The sequence below is a fragment of the Micropterus salmoides genome, unplaced genomic scaffold (assembly GCF_014851395.1).
Source record: "Micropterus salmoides isolate LMB-PRFRI ecotype aquatic unplaced genomic scaffold, ASM1485139v1 Ms_hic_scaffold_2, whole genome shotgun sequence".
NCBI lineage: Eukaryota > Metazoa > Chordata > Actinopteri > Centrarchiformes > Centrarchidae > Micropterus > Micropterus salmoides.
Window position 1 is genome coordinate 20737495 of NW_024041150.1, and position 15015 is coordinate 20752509.

The 15015-nt window shown below is 41.2% G+C and overlaps 1 protein-coding gene across 6 annotated transcripts in view; it reads left to right on the forward strand.

Annotated features, from left to right (window-relative positions):
* The window catches only part of pcxb (pyruvate carboxylase b), a 309482-nt gene that overhangs the window by 113164 nt on the left and 181303 nt on the right, over positions 1-15015 (forward strand). For all 6 annotated transcript variants that reach the window (XM_038731352.1, XM_038731347.1, XM_038731348.1 and 3 more), the window contains exon 11: positions 299-461. In XM_038731352.1, coding sequence (XP_038587280.1) covers positions 299-461 — 163 coding nt within the window. The remainder of the gene's footprint in view (positions 1-298; positions 462-15015) is intronic.

Here is a 15015-nt window from a genome sequence, read left to right on the forward strand (position 1 = left end):
TATTTTCCATATCTGCTTCTTTGTGACTTATTATGACAAAGGTTTCTTTTTTTTTTTTTAAATATACTTCGAGGGATTGTTTTCTTGTCATGCATTCCAAATTAATTTGGTCAAATGAGAAGTGCTGGAAAAATCCTCACTTCGACTGCAAATGTCCAGCCCATTCTGATTTGAAAACATGTTCTCCACAGTGACATCAGGGGAAATTAAGGGCTATTCACACAATGTTCATGGCTTCAATCAATTTATTCACCTCATCATCTCTCTCACTCACTCACTCCCTCACTCTCTCTAACAGTGTGGACCTGGTGCATGCCCAGCTCCATGTGTGTGAGGGCCGCAGCCTGCCAGAACTGAACCTCAGACAAGACAAGATCCGGGTGAATGGCTGCGCCATCCAGTGCAGAGTGACGACTGAAGACCCAGCCAGAGGCTTCCAACCAGACACCGGAAGGATTGAGGTAGGGTTCATCTTAGAATGACTTGAAGGCCTTTACCTTCATAACCACATGTGGAACAATTCCTCCTCCTCCTTGAGACGTCACTTACAAAATCTGGAGAAAGTATGCAAGTAGAGATGATTTGGTAAAAATATGGATATGCTTGTTTGATTTATTTAAATCAAGCCATGATGCTTTGTCTTTATTGCTGTGTCATGCCAAACATGTAGTCCAACCTACTTAAGATTAGAAATCACTACTACATATCAAACATCAAAATAATTGTCTGTGCTTTAAAAAAATCTATTTCTGATTTTATCTTACTAAACAACACACTTCCCCAGTAATAAAGACCATAGAAACCTAATTAAACTCATTTTGTGTGTTGAACACATTCTTGGCGCATTCTTCTTCTAGACTGAGATACTGTCGAGTGTCATCATTGAGTGGTAAAATGCCAGATCCAAACCAGGCATATTAAGCTCTTTGCTTCCAGAATTAATTATACACCATAATTCTCTCTCCTTAAAATCATGCTAAATTTAGACGCTTTTAGTTTTATTCATATGTCAAACACACTTTTAAATGCTTCTTCCTTGCGACATGTTGAATGTATGCGCTGTATATTTGCTAAATGCAGTTAGCTAAACTTGGCATACATTTTACGTGGCTCTTTTGTTTATCTTCTGATTTTTTTTATTTTTTTTATTTTTATTTTTTTGCAAATGCTTTCTGTGGTAATTAGTATGGAGTGTGCCCTTTTTTATGAGGGGACCAGTGAATTTCTTTAGCAGTGTTCACATACGAGAAGACACCAAGGTCACTCTGAGTGCTGTGTGCATCCAGGCACATGTCCTCTATATCTATATACCATATATGCCATTTCTCATTGCGTCTTGCTGATGAGGTCCCTGGATGATTTTTGCTGTCAAGTCCTTTTGCCCTTCACCCGAGACTGTACACCCACCCACTCCTCTTCTCATCCTTTTCTTCTTCCTATCATCCTCTGCCCTCTCCCTCTTCTTGCTAATTCTCCATTAGCTTTTATATGCCTTGAGTGTCGCAAAGCCCTTTACAAATAATTAAATGGAAATGAAAGCCAGTTTGATTAAATTAAAATGTTAGATTACAATTAAAACAAGGTTTAATAAGAATAACAGCCATTTATCACAATAAAAACGAATCAAACAGTGTGTTAAAGAAAATGTTAAGAGGTAATGGTGATTTTAACTTCAGCAAATCATGTTGCTCAAAAAGCCTTGCTGGCTCAATGGCTATGACTGGGTTGTGCTTAGACTGCAGCCTAGACTTGAGGGGAATAAACGTAACATTAATTCTGTAACAGTGCAGATAAGCTGGTGGTGGTGATGGCGCAATGGATAAGACTATGCCTTTGGTGTTAGTGACCCGGGTTCAATCCCCCACTGTGACCCACTCACCATTGTGTCCCTGAGGAAGACCCTTAACCCCTCGTTGCTCCAGAGGTGTGCGACCTCTGACGTGTATAGCAATTGTAAGTTGCTTTGGATAAAAGCGTCAGCTAAATGAATAAATGTAATGTAAAGCTAGCAAAAATAAGTAAAATAATGTGATGTGCACTCGGAGTCCTTCAGTATCCTGCCAGAAGTCTGATCTAAAGCTGAACAGGCAGGGGAAGCTGATCAATGTTATAATAATATTGTGTGCATGTCAAACTTACTGCAACTATACATTCCTGGAGACCCTCTGATTTCCAAGTTTCACCACCTTCTTACGGCTTGTTATGGATGCTGTGGGGGAAAAAATACAGCCATTGCTGCCTGGTGACATGTGATTTTTGACTCCTTGGATGTGATTGAATTCGATTTGCACCAGTGGCTTTCCAATCAAACAAATCATCTCTCACTTGGTTCTGAGCGAGGGGGAGAAATAAATGGTTGTGTTGTGCACAGGGATTTATTTCAATTGAATTTGAGTCCATTAATTTATCTCCCAGTGGTAGTTGTTTTAGTTTCTTAACAGTTTATGTGGCTCAATGATCACACTAAATGTTTTTTTATTTTTACCTGGATGAACTGCCACAAATAAGATGAAGCATTTGTCTGACAACTTAGCTTTTGGAGCTGTATTCAGATTAGCAGTATATATTTAAGAGTCCCACCCGATCTAGGGATGCAGGCCAAAAAATATAAGCTATTTAAATATCATCCCCGTTATGTAGCTTTCTCAGTTTCAGGATGCATTACTTCTCACTGTGATAATAGCTGCTTGCACGATGTAGTGCTTTTCACAGCAACATGTCTGAGAAGAGTAGCCATGGAGTAGCTTGTGACCTTCCCACTTCAAGGACTTTCTGCATTGTTTCCACTCCATATTTTCTCTGTTCAGCTCTCTGCAGCACTCTATTCTTCCATCTCACCTACCACTCGTCTTAAAATAATGTACATATTTTTCACATCCTTGTCCACTCTTCCACCCATTTCTATCCCACTGGCTTTCCTCTCATCCTTCTATCTTTTCCCCATCTCTTACCCCACCTCCCTCTATTTCTCTGCCTTTCTACACCATTTAGCTGTGCAGTTGAGCTATGAAATGTGTCAATACAGCGAGTTCCATGATTTTGGGCTTGAGTAAAATGTCTTCATCATCCACTTATCGCACTATGGGAGTAAAGGCTTTTCCACTCGTCCCTTTTCACAGATACCCCTCAACAGGATGCCCAAATCTTAAAGAAGTAAATGGCTAGTGGAATACATCATAAAGTACATGTACTCAAGAAGTAGGGGAGGACGATAAGAGATTGAATGGGTAGAAATGGAAGAGCTCAAGGAATTAAGACGGGGGAGGAACAGATTTTTCATACTGTATATAGAGACAGTAGACTGATGGGTGTTTGTGAACAAAACAGAAGTAAAGGTCCAACAGGTCGAATCAGTAATAGGTACACCCTTGTTTTGCATTGCTTTGACTTCATTTTTTGTTCTGGGGAGAAAGTACATAAAGGAAAAAGGCATACGAGAGATTTCTATCTTGTTCTCTTATCTCCTTTTAATGGAGCTTTTGCAACGGGTGAAGGAAATGGGCGAGAGATACGGAAAGCAAAGAGGATACAAGAGAGCAACCGAAGCAAACAAGGTAGCGTTGATGGTGTGCGCTGAGAGCAGTATTTAAAAACAGCCATTACTCAGCTTTTTGCTTTTTTATTTATTTTTTTTTAAAAGGTCTGACCCACAATTGCAGTGTTGCGCTCCTTGCTGTTGGGCTGTGCACAATGACTGTCTGGTGCTGTTCATTAGAGTGCAGACAGTTTTCTATTTTGTGACAAGTAAATGTTTTTCAGTCAGTTCACACTCTGAAAACACTGTAAACCTAACATTTGGGTGGCGAAGAAAAGAACACTGGGTGGAAATTGCACTTAGAGACTAGGACTGAACCTGCTGTGAACAGTTGGTTTGAGTACTGACATGGGTTTTTATCATCAGCTGACAAAACGGTCTCAATTCAAGGTCCACCTACTTTTTGCTCTAGAGCTTTTGACAGTATGGGACCACATCTCATTTGTTATCATCAAGGCTGAGTGATGGTCTTCAAGGCCATGCTCAAACAGAAAACAGCAGCATGGGGGTGGGTAGGGGGGTGTGTGTATCCCCTCATTCATTTTAATGAAACCACACAGCATTAACACAGCAGGGGTGCCGACGCAGAGAGCTCTGGCAAGAAAACACAGGGTTTTACAGCAAAATAGTTTAGGTTAAACTTTCCACAATGTAGTGTAATTTGGTAAGGTGCCGTGTTGGCAATCAGATACCTGGCAATCGCAAAGACGGAGGATAAAATTATTGCCACTGTGATACATTTGCAGAGCTGTTAAATGCTTCCTCATAGTTTTATAAATCACTGTGCTGTCTTTTGACATCTGATAGGATTGTATTGGAATTATAACTCTACAGCATCTTGACTTTGTATTTAATCTCAAACCAGTACCTGAATTCACCTCTACCAACGCAATCCTTTGCATGCCAATTTGGAGTCTGAATGCCTGGTGAGCTAGTGCCTCTTGTGGCTGACAAATCAGTTTGTAACATGGTGAATAATGGATATGCTGGATAGTATCCAAAATGCACAGCAAGAAATTAATATTGGTTTAAATCTATAAATAAGAGATGTTTTTAGACCTAAATTACATTTAAAAATTAAACTTTAAATCAAAATGCATATAAATTCAAATACATTATCTATGATCATATAAATATTAATCAAGCCTCATGCAATACTGAGGACCAAGAAGGAAGAATAGTTTTTAATTGGCATCACTGTGTGAAGGAATTTTGCAGCTCTGTGAGAGAAACGGTCTGCTATAACGCTACTCTCATATTGGCTACATTGCCTTTTCTTATGCTTTTTAAGGTGGAACTGTTAACATGCGAGGCAACATTATACAAACAGCAAACATAATACGGTGTTTAGGCAAAGAAGAAGACAGAAGTGGTTCACAGAGAGGAAATAATAAGACTAAGGTGTGTAACGATTGTCATTTGCACGAGCTTAGCTGCAGCCCTGTCGACAGAAAGACGGGGAGGGATGGACTGCGTGCTTTGGGAACAAGCAGGGGGGAAGGAGGGGGGCGGGGAAGAGTATTAAAGCAGCACCTTGACATTTTGTATTTTAATCCATTTTTCTTCAGCGGGCATTCGTCACATTCAATGTATCCGCCAACCTTTTGGCACATAAGCTGTGTGATCAGTTTAGGTTGAGATGGAAAGCTGATTCCAAGACGCACGAGTGGGAAAAGCCTTTACTCCCATAGTGCGATAAGTGGATGATGAAGACATTTTACTCGAGCCTAAAATCATGGAACTCCTGTAAAGTAAAGAGGGAGAAATATGGCTTTGGGAAGGAAAGACGGGGGGAGTCGGATCTTTTTTCATACTGTAGTGAATGAAGAGGGCCATGAGCTTGGTCTATATCTGATAGCATCAACAATGGTGCAGCAGTCGCACTACTTTTCTCTTCATCTATCTGCTGATATACCCATCAATCACTTTTCACAGATATGTCAATTTGTGTACTGAATCACTCAATTTCATCCATCCTGTCCTCCAAACCCTCCTGCTTTCTCTCTTGCCAGTGATGTCTTTTCTCATAATTTCTCATTTATTTATTGCCTTATTTCCCTTGTCCATCTGTTGATATTGTCTCTTATTTCTTCCATCCTCTTATCCCTCTTTTAACATTCCCAACACCTCTTTTCCTCCTCCTTCCCTTATTTTTCTCTTTTCCCCTCTTCCTCTCCTGCCGTCCCACCTTCTCTGTCTCCACAAGAAGAAAGCAAGTAATAAGGCCAAATCCTGCTGTTCCCCTCTCCACCCTGTGTTCCACCACCTCCTGTTACTCAGCACCTCATCTCATTTCTTCCTTTTCCTCTCCCCCGCTTTGTCTTCTCTCTTTCCTTCCTTCCTACTGTCATGTGCTATTCAGTGGACTTTTTTTTTTTTTTTAATAATTCAAATAGCAACCCATGTAGCTCCAGAGGAATGGAAACCCTTACGCTGGCACTATTGGTAGCCTGGAGGGAGCTACAAGACCTCACCACTTCATCCTCTTTGCTCCCTCTTTCGTTCCTTATCCTTCTGAATTTGCTGTCATCCCATAATTCATCCCATAAATCAGTCTCTTCTCCTCAGTGTGTCAGTGTTAACTCACATCTGTCTATTTCCACCACCCCACCCCAACATGCGTCTTTCTCTTGTTTGTTTCTTTTATTGGAACACATTTGCATGCGTCACTCAATGTATTAATAATACATTTTACAATGCCGCTGTGTGTGCAAGCATGTCTGTTTCTTTGTGCTTGAATGTGTGTGCGCCCCATCCTCCACTGAACAATTGTGAGTTTGAAAATAGGTTGAGTCCTTATTAGAGCAAGTGTGTTTGTCTTCCTTCACACATCACCTTAAGCACCTTCACTTGCACGCCATAAACATCCTGCACCTCACGGCGGTCTGACCCTGTTTACAGTGTCATGATTTGTTGCCGTTTTTTTTGGTTTTTTTTCTTTCTTCCTTCAGTGCCACAAACACAGTCGCCTATGTAATCGGTGGTGAAAGAGCTTGGGGTGTTTTCTGCTTGTTAGTTTATATCTTCTTTTTTTTGCTAATGTCACCTGCTGTTAATAACATGTTTTTCAAGTGTTTTTGATATATTTATTCTGTACTCAACTGCGACAAATTGACCTGAAAGTAGCAGAATCTTCTGTAAGTGTGCTTTTATTAAATTGTTTTTTGCGTGCTGGTGTAAAAACAGTCAGTCCAACCCGACTCCTGTGTTGTTCGTTTGTGGTCTGAAAGCAAAGCTGACCAACTGCCGTCCTGTTAGTAGTACATCTGAAGGAATATATAAGCTATATTTATTAAAGCAAATTTTGTAACCATGGTATAACGTATGCATGACATCAGGTGTGGACTCAGACAAAACAGAATGAGCAAAACATAGTGCCCACGCAGTAGCCATCAACTTAAAGGCAACAATGTGTCGTCGTCCACCCCCCCCCTGGTCTGACCCAAATGAACCAAACTACAGGTGGGGAAGCACACTGAAACTTCTGACGAGTGACAAATTCACAGCACAGAGAAATATAGCGCGCATGAAGGGACGGACACACACAGTTCACATTCCGCCTTGTTAACTTGAGTAACATCCAGGACCCTTGACCATGTGTTGGAACACCAGAAACACACACCTGCAGGAGGGCAAACTACCAGAACTGCAGGTATAGACACACATGCAGCCGTACAGAGTGTAATTTCCAAAGAAAGCACCTATGACCTTGAAGGTCAAGCGTGGAGAGCCTCCAACGTGAGCTGACTCGCTCCTGCAGACTGTGTGTACATTGTGCTTGTATGTGACAGTTACTGTCTTTACTCCAACATGTATGCATCAGGGTGTGTTTTTTTGAGTGCGATAAAATGCCCCCCCCCCTTCTCTGCCACTTATCGCCATGGTAATTATGGGCCCAAATTAGCACAGTATTTTAGTGAGTGACCTTTCCCACTTTCCTCCATTAGTGCCACCTCCACTCATTCTCTACTCATGCATTTGGTATTTTCCAATTACTCTCACTTTCGTTTCCCTTCCTTTGCCTCTCTGATGCCTCGCCATGCTTTTGTGTTTGACGTCCCATCATTTGTAATTTATCAAAATAGCCAGACGAAAATCATTACTAAATAATATACAACCTGCACAGAAATCATTGCAATAATATGGAGTCAGAAACATTTTAATCACAAATATTTGACAACTGAAAGTGGTGTGCAGTGTTTGGTGGTTTTGGCCCCTGATTGCAGTCAGTTCAGTGAAACTTGATCCCGCATCTCATCCAGGAGAGTTTTAATGTGCTCAACACTAACATTCAAAGACCAAAGCTTATTGAAAATTGGGGAAACATGCATGAATGCTCTGTCACACTGCCAATTTTCAGTTTAACATCTCCTGGTTCCACATGTCATAAAGGAAATCCCAACTATTACAGGCAATCAATGAAATAGACTTTTTTTTTGGATCATTGCCGTTACTCTGTCTTCTTTCACTGACGATGAAGAACTCCTCCCACTGATGAGATCGGTAATGATTACCTGTTTCGATGTTTTGGAACATTGGAGACAAGTTAAATCATTCCTGCTGGGGAAATTGGTCTCTTGCAGCAGGAATAGTAAACGGATACGTCTCACAAAGGAATGACAATAGAGCAAATGACTTGAATGACAACCGTTTCAAACAGAACTTTCAACACTTAGACATCATTAATGATAAGTTGGAAAACGAAGCATGAATACAAAAATGACTTGTGTGTGCAGAATAGTAGCAGGAGATTCCATATCTGTAGGCTGTTGGCCCTGCACTATAAGTTGTTGCAACAGGTAACTTTGTTGCAATGGAGAGTTAATATCTTGCTGACTTGCTATACTGTATATACACTGAACAAAATTATAAACGCAACACTTTTGATTTTGCCCCCTTTCATTATGAGCTGAACTCAAAGATCTAAGACTTTCTCTATGTACACAAAATTTCTATTTCTCTCAAATATTGTTCACAAATCTGTCAATCTGTGTTAGTGAGCTGACCTGAGTGCAACTTCGCACAGCCTTTGAAGAGGAGTGGATCAACAGGCCACAATCAACAACCTAATCAGCTCTATGGGAAGGAGATGTGTTGCACTGCGTGAGACAAATGGTGGTCGCTCCAGATACTGACTGGTTTCCGGACCCCCTTGAACCCCCACAATACAGTGAAAGCCACGCTCGCCATCAAAGTGCACATGATCATGAAGTATTGATAAGGTAATATTAAATAAACAAACACTTGATGTAGCACATGTTGGCTAGTTGACAAATAATAGTGTACATTACTTTAGTCTCTGTATTTCGTCGTTGGATAGTAGCGCCTTTCTCTCCCATACTATTCAACTCTGGAATAGGTGAAACGTCACACTCTGCGACTACGGTTTGATTGCTGTGCAGTTTAGTGTGACAGTAACTCGTTACGTCGTAGCAGCTAGTGTTTGCTCCTACTATCAAACTTAAATTCAGCTGGCGCAACAAGCTGCAGGAGAACTGACAGAGTTAAAGACGAAGATGACAATTGTGCATAGAGAGAAAGGTGGAGTATTAGAAACATTAAAGTTGTAAATTGTAAATATGGATGGCTATATATTTTTGTAACAGTGATTTCTTCCCTGCTTATAAATAACAGCTTTGAAGGTCGTTTCTGCAGTACTTTCTCTCTCCCGTTTCCATATGTTCACTTCCATTATTCACAGGCAGAGGGAAACAAGAAAATACACTTTTTGCAACCTAATATGAGTCTGAAATATCTAAATGGATTCTGTGCCTTTGTCCTTTGACCTTAGTCTTGCTTTGGGTCACTCAGTGTAGAATAATCCAAACCTCCGTTGTTCTTGGTTTGCTTGAGCCTTTTGTTTCTTCTTCTTTTTTATTTTTTTTTAACTGTACTGTGTTACAGGTAAATCCCACTCTTTGCCTATGTTACACTATCACTTTCTCTGTAGGAATAAATTCAAAGGACCACATCATGCCTTGTTCTCAGCCACAAAGAAAGGACTGACATGTTATCGCATACATCACACACCAACTGCATCTCTGCCCATATTTTATCTCACAGTATAATTCCATGTACAGTAATGGGTCCTATTCTCTTTTTATACTATTCTAAACTATATATTATCCCTCTCACCCTTTCTCTGGAGCAATTTTCATCTGCCCTCCCCACTTCCTGCTGTCACTATCAATTTGCTCCAGTCTGTTCAGTATGTTTGTTTGTGGGCTAGACTTTTTATATACAGGTGTCTGCATGCATACAGGTGTGTTTGTGTGTCTAATTGAATGTGTCCCCACTGTCGACGAGCCTTCTCTGTCTCATATTCCTGTTGTTTGTTGTTTTTCCAGCCGATCCGCTCTCTCCTCCCTTCCTCCTAACTCTTCTCATTTATCATTCCTCCTCTGTTTTCACTTTCTATCTATTCTGTCGCTATCTCCCTCTCATCTCCCCCCTTCCATTTCATATTTTCCTCTGCGCTATTTTCTTTTCTAGTTATTATTCACTCTCTTTCTCTCTGTCATTTCTCATCTCTCCTTTGTGTACCTTTGTCTCGTTCCGGCTCTCCCTCTGCTTTGTTGATTGTTTTTGCAGCTTCATATTTCTTTCCATGTTTTCTTTCACCCTATTTTCACATTGTTGTCGCCTGTCTATTTTTGCCCCTTCCTCTCTCCTCCCCGATTTCTACCTCTTGTTCTTTGGCTCCTCGCCCCTCTCCCGTGTTGCTGATTTGTTTTTGCAGGTCTACTTTCACTTTCTGCTTTCCCCCCCCCCCTCTTTCATCTAATTTTTACCCTCATGTCTTTCTTGTCTTTTCTCACTCGCCCTCCCCTTTTCATTTATTTGTACATCTCCTATTGTTTCCCCTACTTACTTCCTTTCCCTCTCACTCATTCTACCTTCTTACAATACTCCATGGAAATCTTTTCCTTATTTGATGCTTCTTAGTACCCCATTCCTCCATCTACTAGCCCTTCCCTAACTCGTTTATTTTTAATTGGATTCCTTCCATCTTTCTCTTTATGTACACCTGGTCCCCCATTTCCTATTTTCCCAATCTACCTCCCTCTTTCTTTTGCCCTATTGTCATTCCCCCCCTCTGGTCTCTCAGTTGGTTTATTCATTTCATCTTTTATGTGGATGTGGTTGAGAAATACACACCGGAATGTGTTCACATGATGGTACTGTACACTTAAATGAGATAGTTAGCACATCTGTACTGTCAGTTTTAACCATGTCCCTTGTCCATTAGTGAAGGTTTGCCTCTTTGTGACTCAGCGTTTTGCGCACAGTGAGCCAAACGAACAATTCTCGTGTGTGTGTGTGTGTGTGCGCGCCCCATTAGTTGTGTATTTTTATTCAGTAGTGATATGAAACTGCTGGCTGGAGGGATGGAGTAACTGTCCCTGAATTTTCCAAGTGAGCATTCAATTAAAATGAACATGCAATCATTTTCTGTTTTCTTTGTTCTTTCAAAATTCCAGGGCCCCAAAATTGTCTCTCGGTTTTGGTGTTCTTTTAAAAGGGACTTTGAGGCATGGATGTTTTATGTATGAGACCTAATTGTTTAGATAAAATAAAAACATTGTTTTGCTGTATTGTGTTTACGATCAGACTCTTGCCTAAGAGGTTCTGTGTAAAAGAAAGGGGAGAATGAGTATGTGATGAAGAGATAAACTTCGACAAAGAAACAATATATTCTAAAATAGCATGAGATGAGAAATTACTTCATTACTGACATGATTTAACACTCAAGCAGCGTGAAACAACACAGGAGTAGTAATACCATCCAGAATAATGTACACCATGTTTTCTTGCTAAATATGTGAAATTCAAATAAGCCTAAATAAGAGTTAGCACTTTGGTAAACAAGGGCTTACGTTTATGAATGACTTCACAGAAAATCAAAAGCTATAAATACTGTAGGATACAGTTCTGTAAAATGCAAATGCAGTATAGAACTGCCTGTTAAATATGGCACAGCGGTGCTTTGTACCAGTAAACCAACTAAGCTGGCTTGATTTTAAAGTCATTTCTCTTTAGGATGTGACCCTCAGATGCCAAAGCCGCATAGAGAAAAGCCAGCCTAATCACAACATGAATCTGACCTCATATTCTTAGGCAAAGTCACAACTTTTAATTGGTATTAGTGACAGCAGCCACGCGTTTCCTCTGAGAGTGTGGCCACTGTGTTGGACTGGCAGACAAGTGATTCTCTGCATGATAATGGAAAGACAGAATGACTGAAGAGTATTTTCAGTGGTAGGCATTGTCTCCTCCGGTGGCCCTGAATTAGTATGACAAGAACCACAGCAAGCATTTGTTTCTCAAACTCTGAAACGAGAAGACACATAATGCAGAGATGGTGTCTGTCAGTGCACTGGTTAGCACATCAGTCGATGGTCTGTCTTTCTGATTGACGAGGAGAATTACATTGAAATTTATTGAGCATGTTTCACTAGTTTATCCAACAATCCTCATGTTGGGCCAGTTAGACAGAAGTTGCACAGATTGGCACTGATTTCCCCAAAACACATGACATTCTCAATATTAGTTAGCTTACTTGTAGAGAATATATCACTAATGGATACATGGGTGTATAGAGCATAGATAACAGTGTATATACTGCTAATGAGCGTGGCTCAGTGTTTGGTCCCATAGACACTAAAGAGGTTAGTTTGTCTATGTATGCAAATCTGCCACTGTGGAAGCCATTGTTCTGTCAGGATTGTACATGTTTGTTTTTGGGGGTAAATAGCTCAGTTTGGGAAGTTCTTCTTTGTTTTCAAATCTGTCTTCCTCTACGTCATCTTCCGACATGCTAACCAGTCCTTCAACTTTCCCTTCACTTCATCTCTCCCTCTCATCGCTCTTTGTTTAATCTGTCCTCCAGGCTGTTCGTGTCCATCCCTCGTCTTTAATCCCGCCTCTTTTCCTCCCTCCTCATCTTCATCACCCACTCTTCTTCCATCTCTTTTCTCGTCTTTTTACTCTCCCTCCTGAACCTCGTGCTTCCTTCCCCCGCTCATCTTTATTCTAGCTCTCATCTAGTTAACTTTCCACTTTTTCTGCATCTCCTTTCATCTCGTCTCTCCCTCGTTTTCTTTCTCTCCCTCTTGACATGCAGAATACGTCTTAAGATGTTTCAGTGCATGTGTCCCACATAACCACTGTCTGGCTGTAGTGGGGAGGGGGTGGGTGGTTGTGGGGTCTTTTTGTGTCTAATGCCGTTCACACTCCTCCCAAACCCCCACCCACTGTTTTTTCACTGGAGTGTGTCTTCAGTGCGGTGTATTCGTGAACTGCGTGCGCTTTTATAGGTTTAGTGATGCATCTGCATCTCTGTATGCGTTTGTCTCCTTGTTCCTGTATGTGTGTCAGTATCTGCGAGGGAGTGTGTGTGTGAGAGGGTGGTTTTATCAGCTCTTGCAGATGGCCCCAGCCTCTCATCCATCGTTCCAGTGAAATGAAGAGCCCTCTGAAGAGTGAAGGCAGAGAAGAAAGGAAAGGACAGACATGGGGGGAGAGAGAGAGAGTGTGTGTGTGAGGGGGCGATGACGCACAGTGCGTGCAAGGGAGAGAGAGGCAGGCATGAGAAGAAACAGCGAGAGGTGGGCCATGAAAAGATGGGGAGATTGAGAGTAGTGATGGATGTAGAGAGACCACCAGAGGGGTCTGTTTACACGAAACACTGGGGTGTGTGAAGTGTGTGTGTGTGGGGGGGGGCTGTAACATCAGCACTTCAGACCTATCGACATACACATGACTTTAAACCAAGTTTTTGATATTGCACCAATAAACATATTCGGGCTGCTTTAAATGACAGAGTGTGTGTTTCCCAGCAAGTGGGCATTTGAGAGTGAATTTTTCGTTGCTGATGGTACAGCTCGGTGTAAAGGTTTGGTCACATAGCTGGAGGTGTGTTCACATTTGTGTGTGACAGTTGGCTTGCATTAAAAAGAGGCTCTTCAAATCGCCGCGGGATACGGAGTGTTTACGATGCAGCACCCGCAGGAGAGAAAACAAACAGAAAAGAGATGGGGAGAGAGAGGGATAAACAGGGGAAGAAAAAGCTCAGGGAGAGATGAAGTAAAGGAAGCGAGCTTGTACCGTGTCGAGAAGCAGTGCAGCAGGCGGTTGGAGAGGTGAACAAGGGACAAAGTGTAACTCTGAAAACCAACATTAAACAGCCAGAAAGAAAAGCAAACACACTCCGGGTTGGTGAGGGGGGGAAACAAGCAGCAAAGAGGTGAGGAAGGGTTGCTGACAGGTCAAGCGAAGAGGAAGTGGAAGGAAAGAAGTCCCGGTTACCAGAGAGGATTTTGTAAACCGCTTAAGGAAGTAACCGTGTAAAAGGGGAGAAGAAAAGGACTTCTGTGTTAACATTTTGTCCTTTATGATTATTTCTCCCTGTTAGGCTGTGAAATGTCACCTCACGCAGGCCTTCTGTTTTGTTGGAGGTTTGGAAATGACAGTAGTGACCGGCAAAGATGGAAGGAACAGAAAATCTTCTCAACATTTAGGATATTATCATACCCACTATTAGATAGGTTATTCCAAAATCCAGGCAAGGTAAGTTTATTTGTGTAGCCCCTTCTAACAACAAGGCAATTGACACAACTTAACATAAGACATGTAAAACGGGAAGATAAATTACTTACACAAGGCAACATAAGATGACATGCATGATTTATAAAGATGGAAATAAGTGAAAATGGAATAAACAGCGGCAGTCGGAGTCCAGGGAATCAGGTGGTACATAAAGAGTTAGGTCAGTGGAAGCGAGAGCATGCTGTGCCTTTTTTAAAAAAAAAAAAAAAAAAAAAAAAATTAATTCTTTTAAAGCAGTCCGTAAGATCTTAAAATCAATCCAAAAATCAACAGGTCATCAGTAAAGTGCAATAAAGGATCGCTGTAATATGCTCCCAGCTTCTCTAAAAATTGGCTAAACCACTGTGGCAGCTGTATTAACTCTTAAGACCACTTATACGCTTCACATTCCACTCCAAATTTTGGTCCAAATAAGGAGTATAATGAAAAGCACTGCTGTTATATATGACAAGAAAGGCAATGAAAAGGGGAAAGGGAGGAGACAGGAAAATGAGTAAAATGACAGATACAGTACAGGAAAAAAGGGGGAGGAGGAAGAAGAAGAATAAGCTGGGAAAAGCCATCTAATTCATTTTCGAATCCCATTTAGCTGATCCATAGACATCACCAGTGACCAGCCAAATCAGTCCAGCGTAATGACTGCAGCACTGGAGGGAAAGGCACTTCTTTCATGGCTATGGATTAGAGCTGGTCCTGCTGGTTGAACAGACTTTTCAGTGGACTTCGCTGGGATAAGGGCAATTAAAATACAATCAGAAGAAACGTTGGCAATTGAGCAAGAATTGGATTACAGCCTATATGCTGTACGTGAAACCAAGCATATAAATGTGACACACAGTTTATTAAGATGTACAGCAGATTTCTGCATTGTA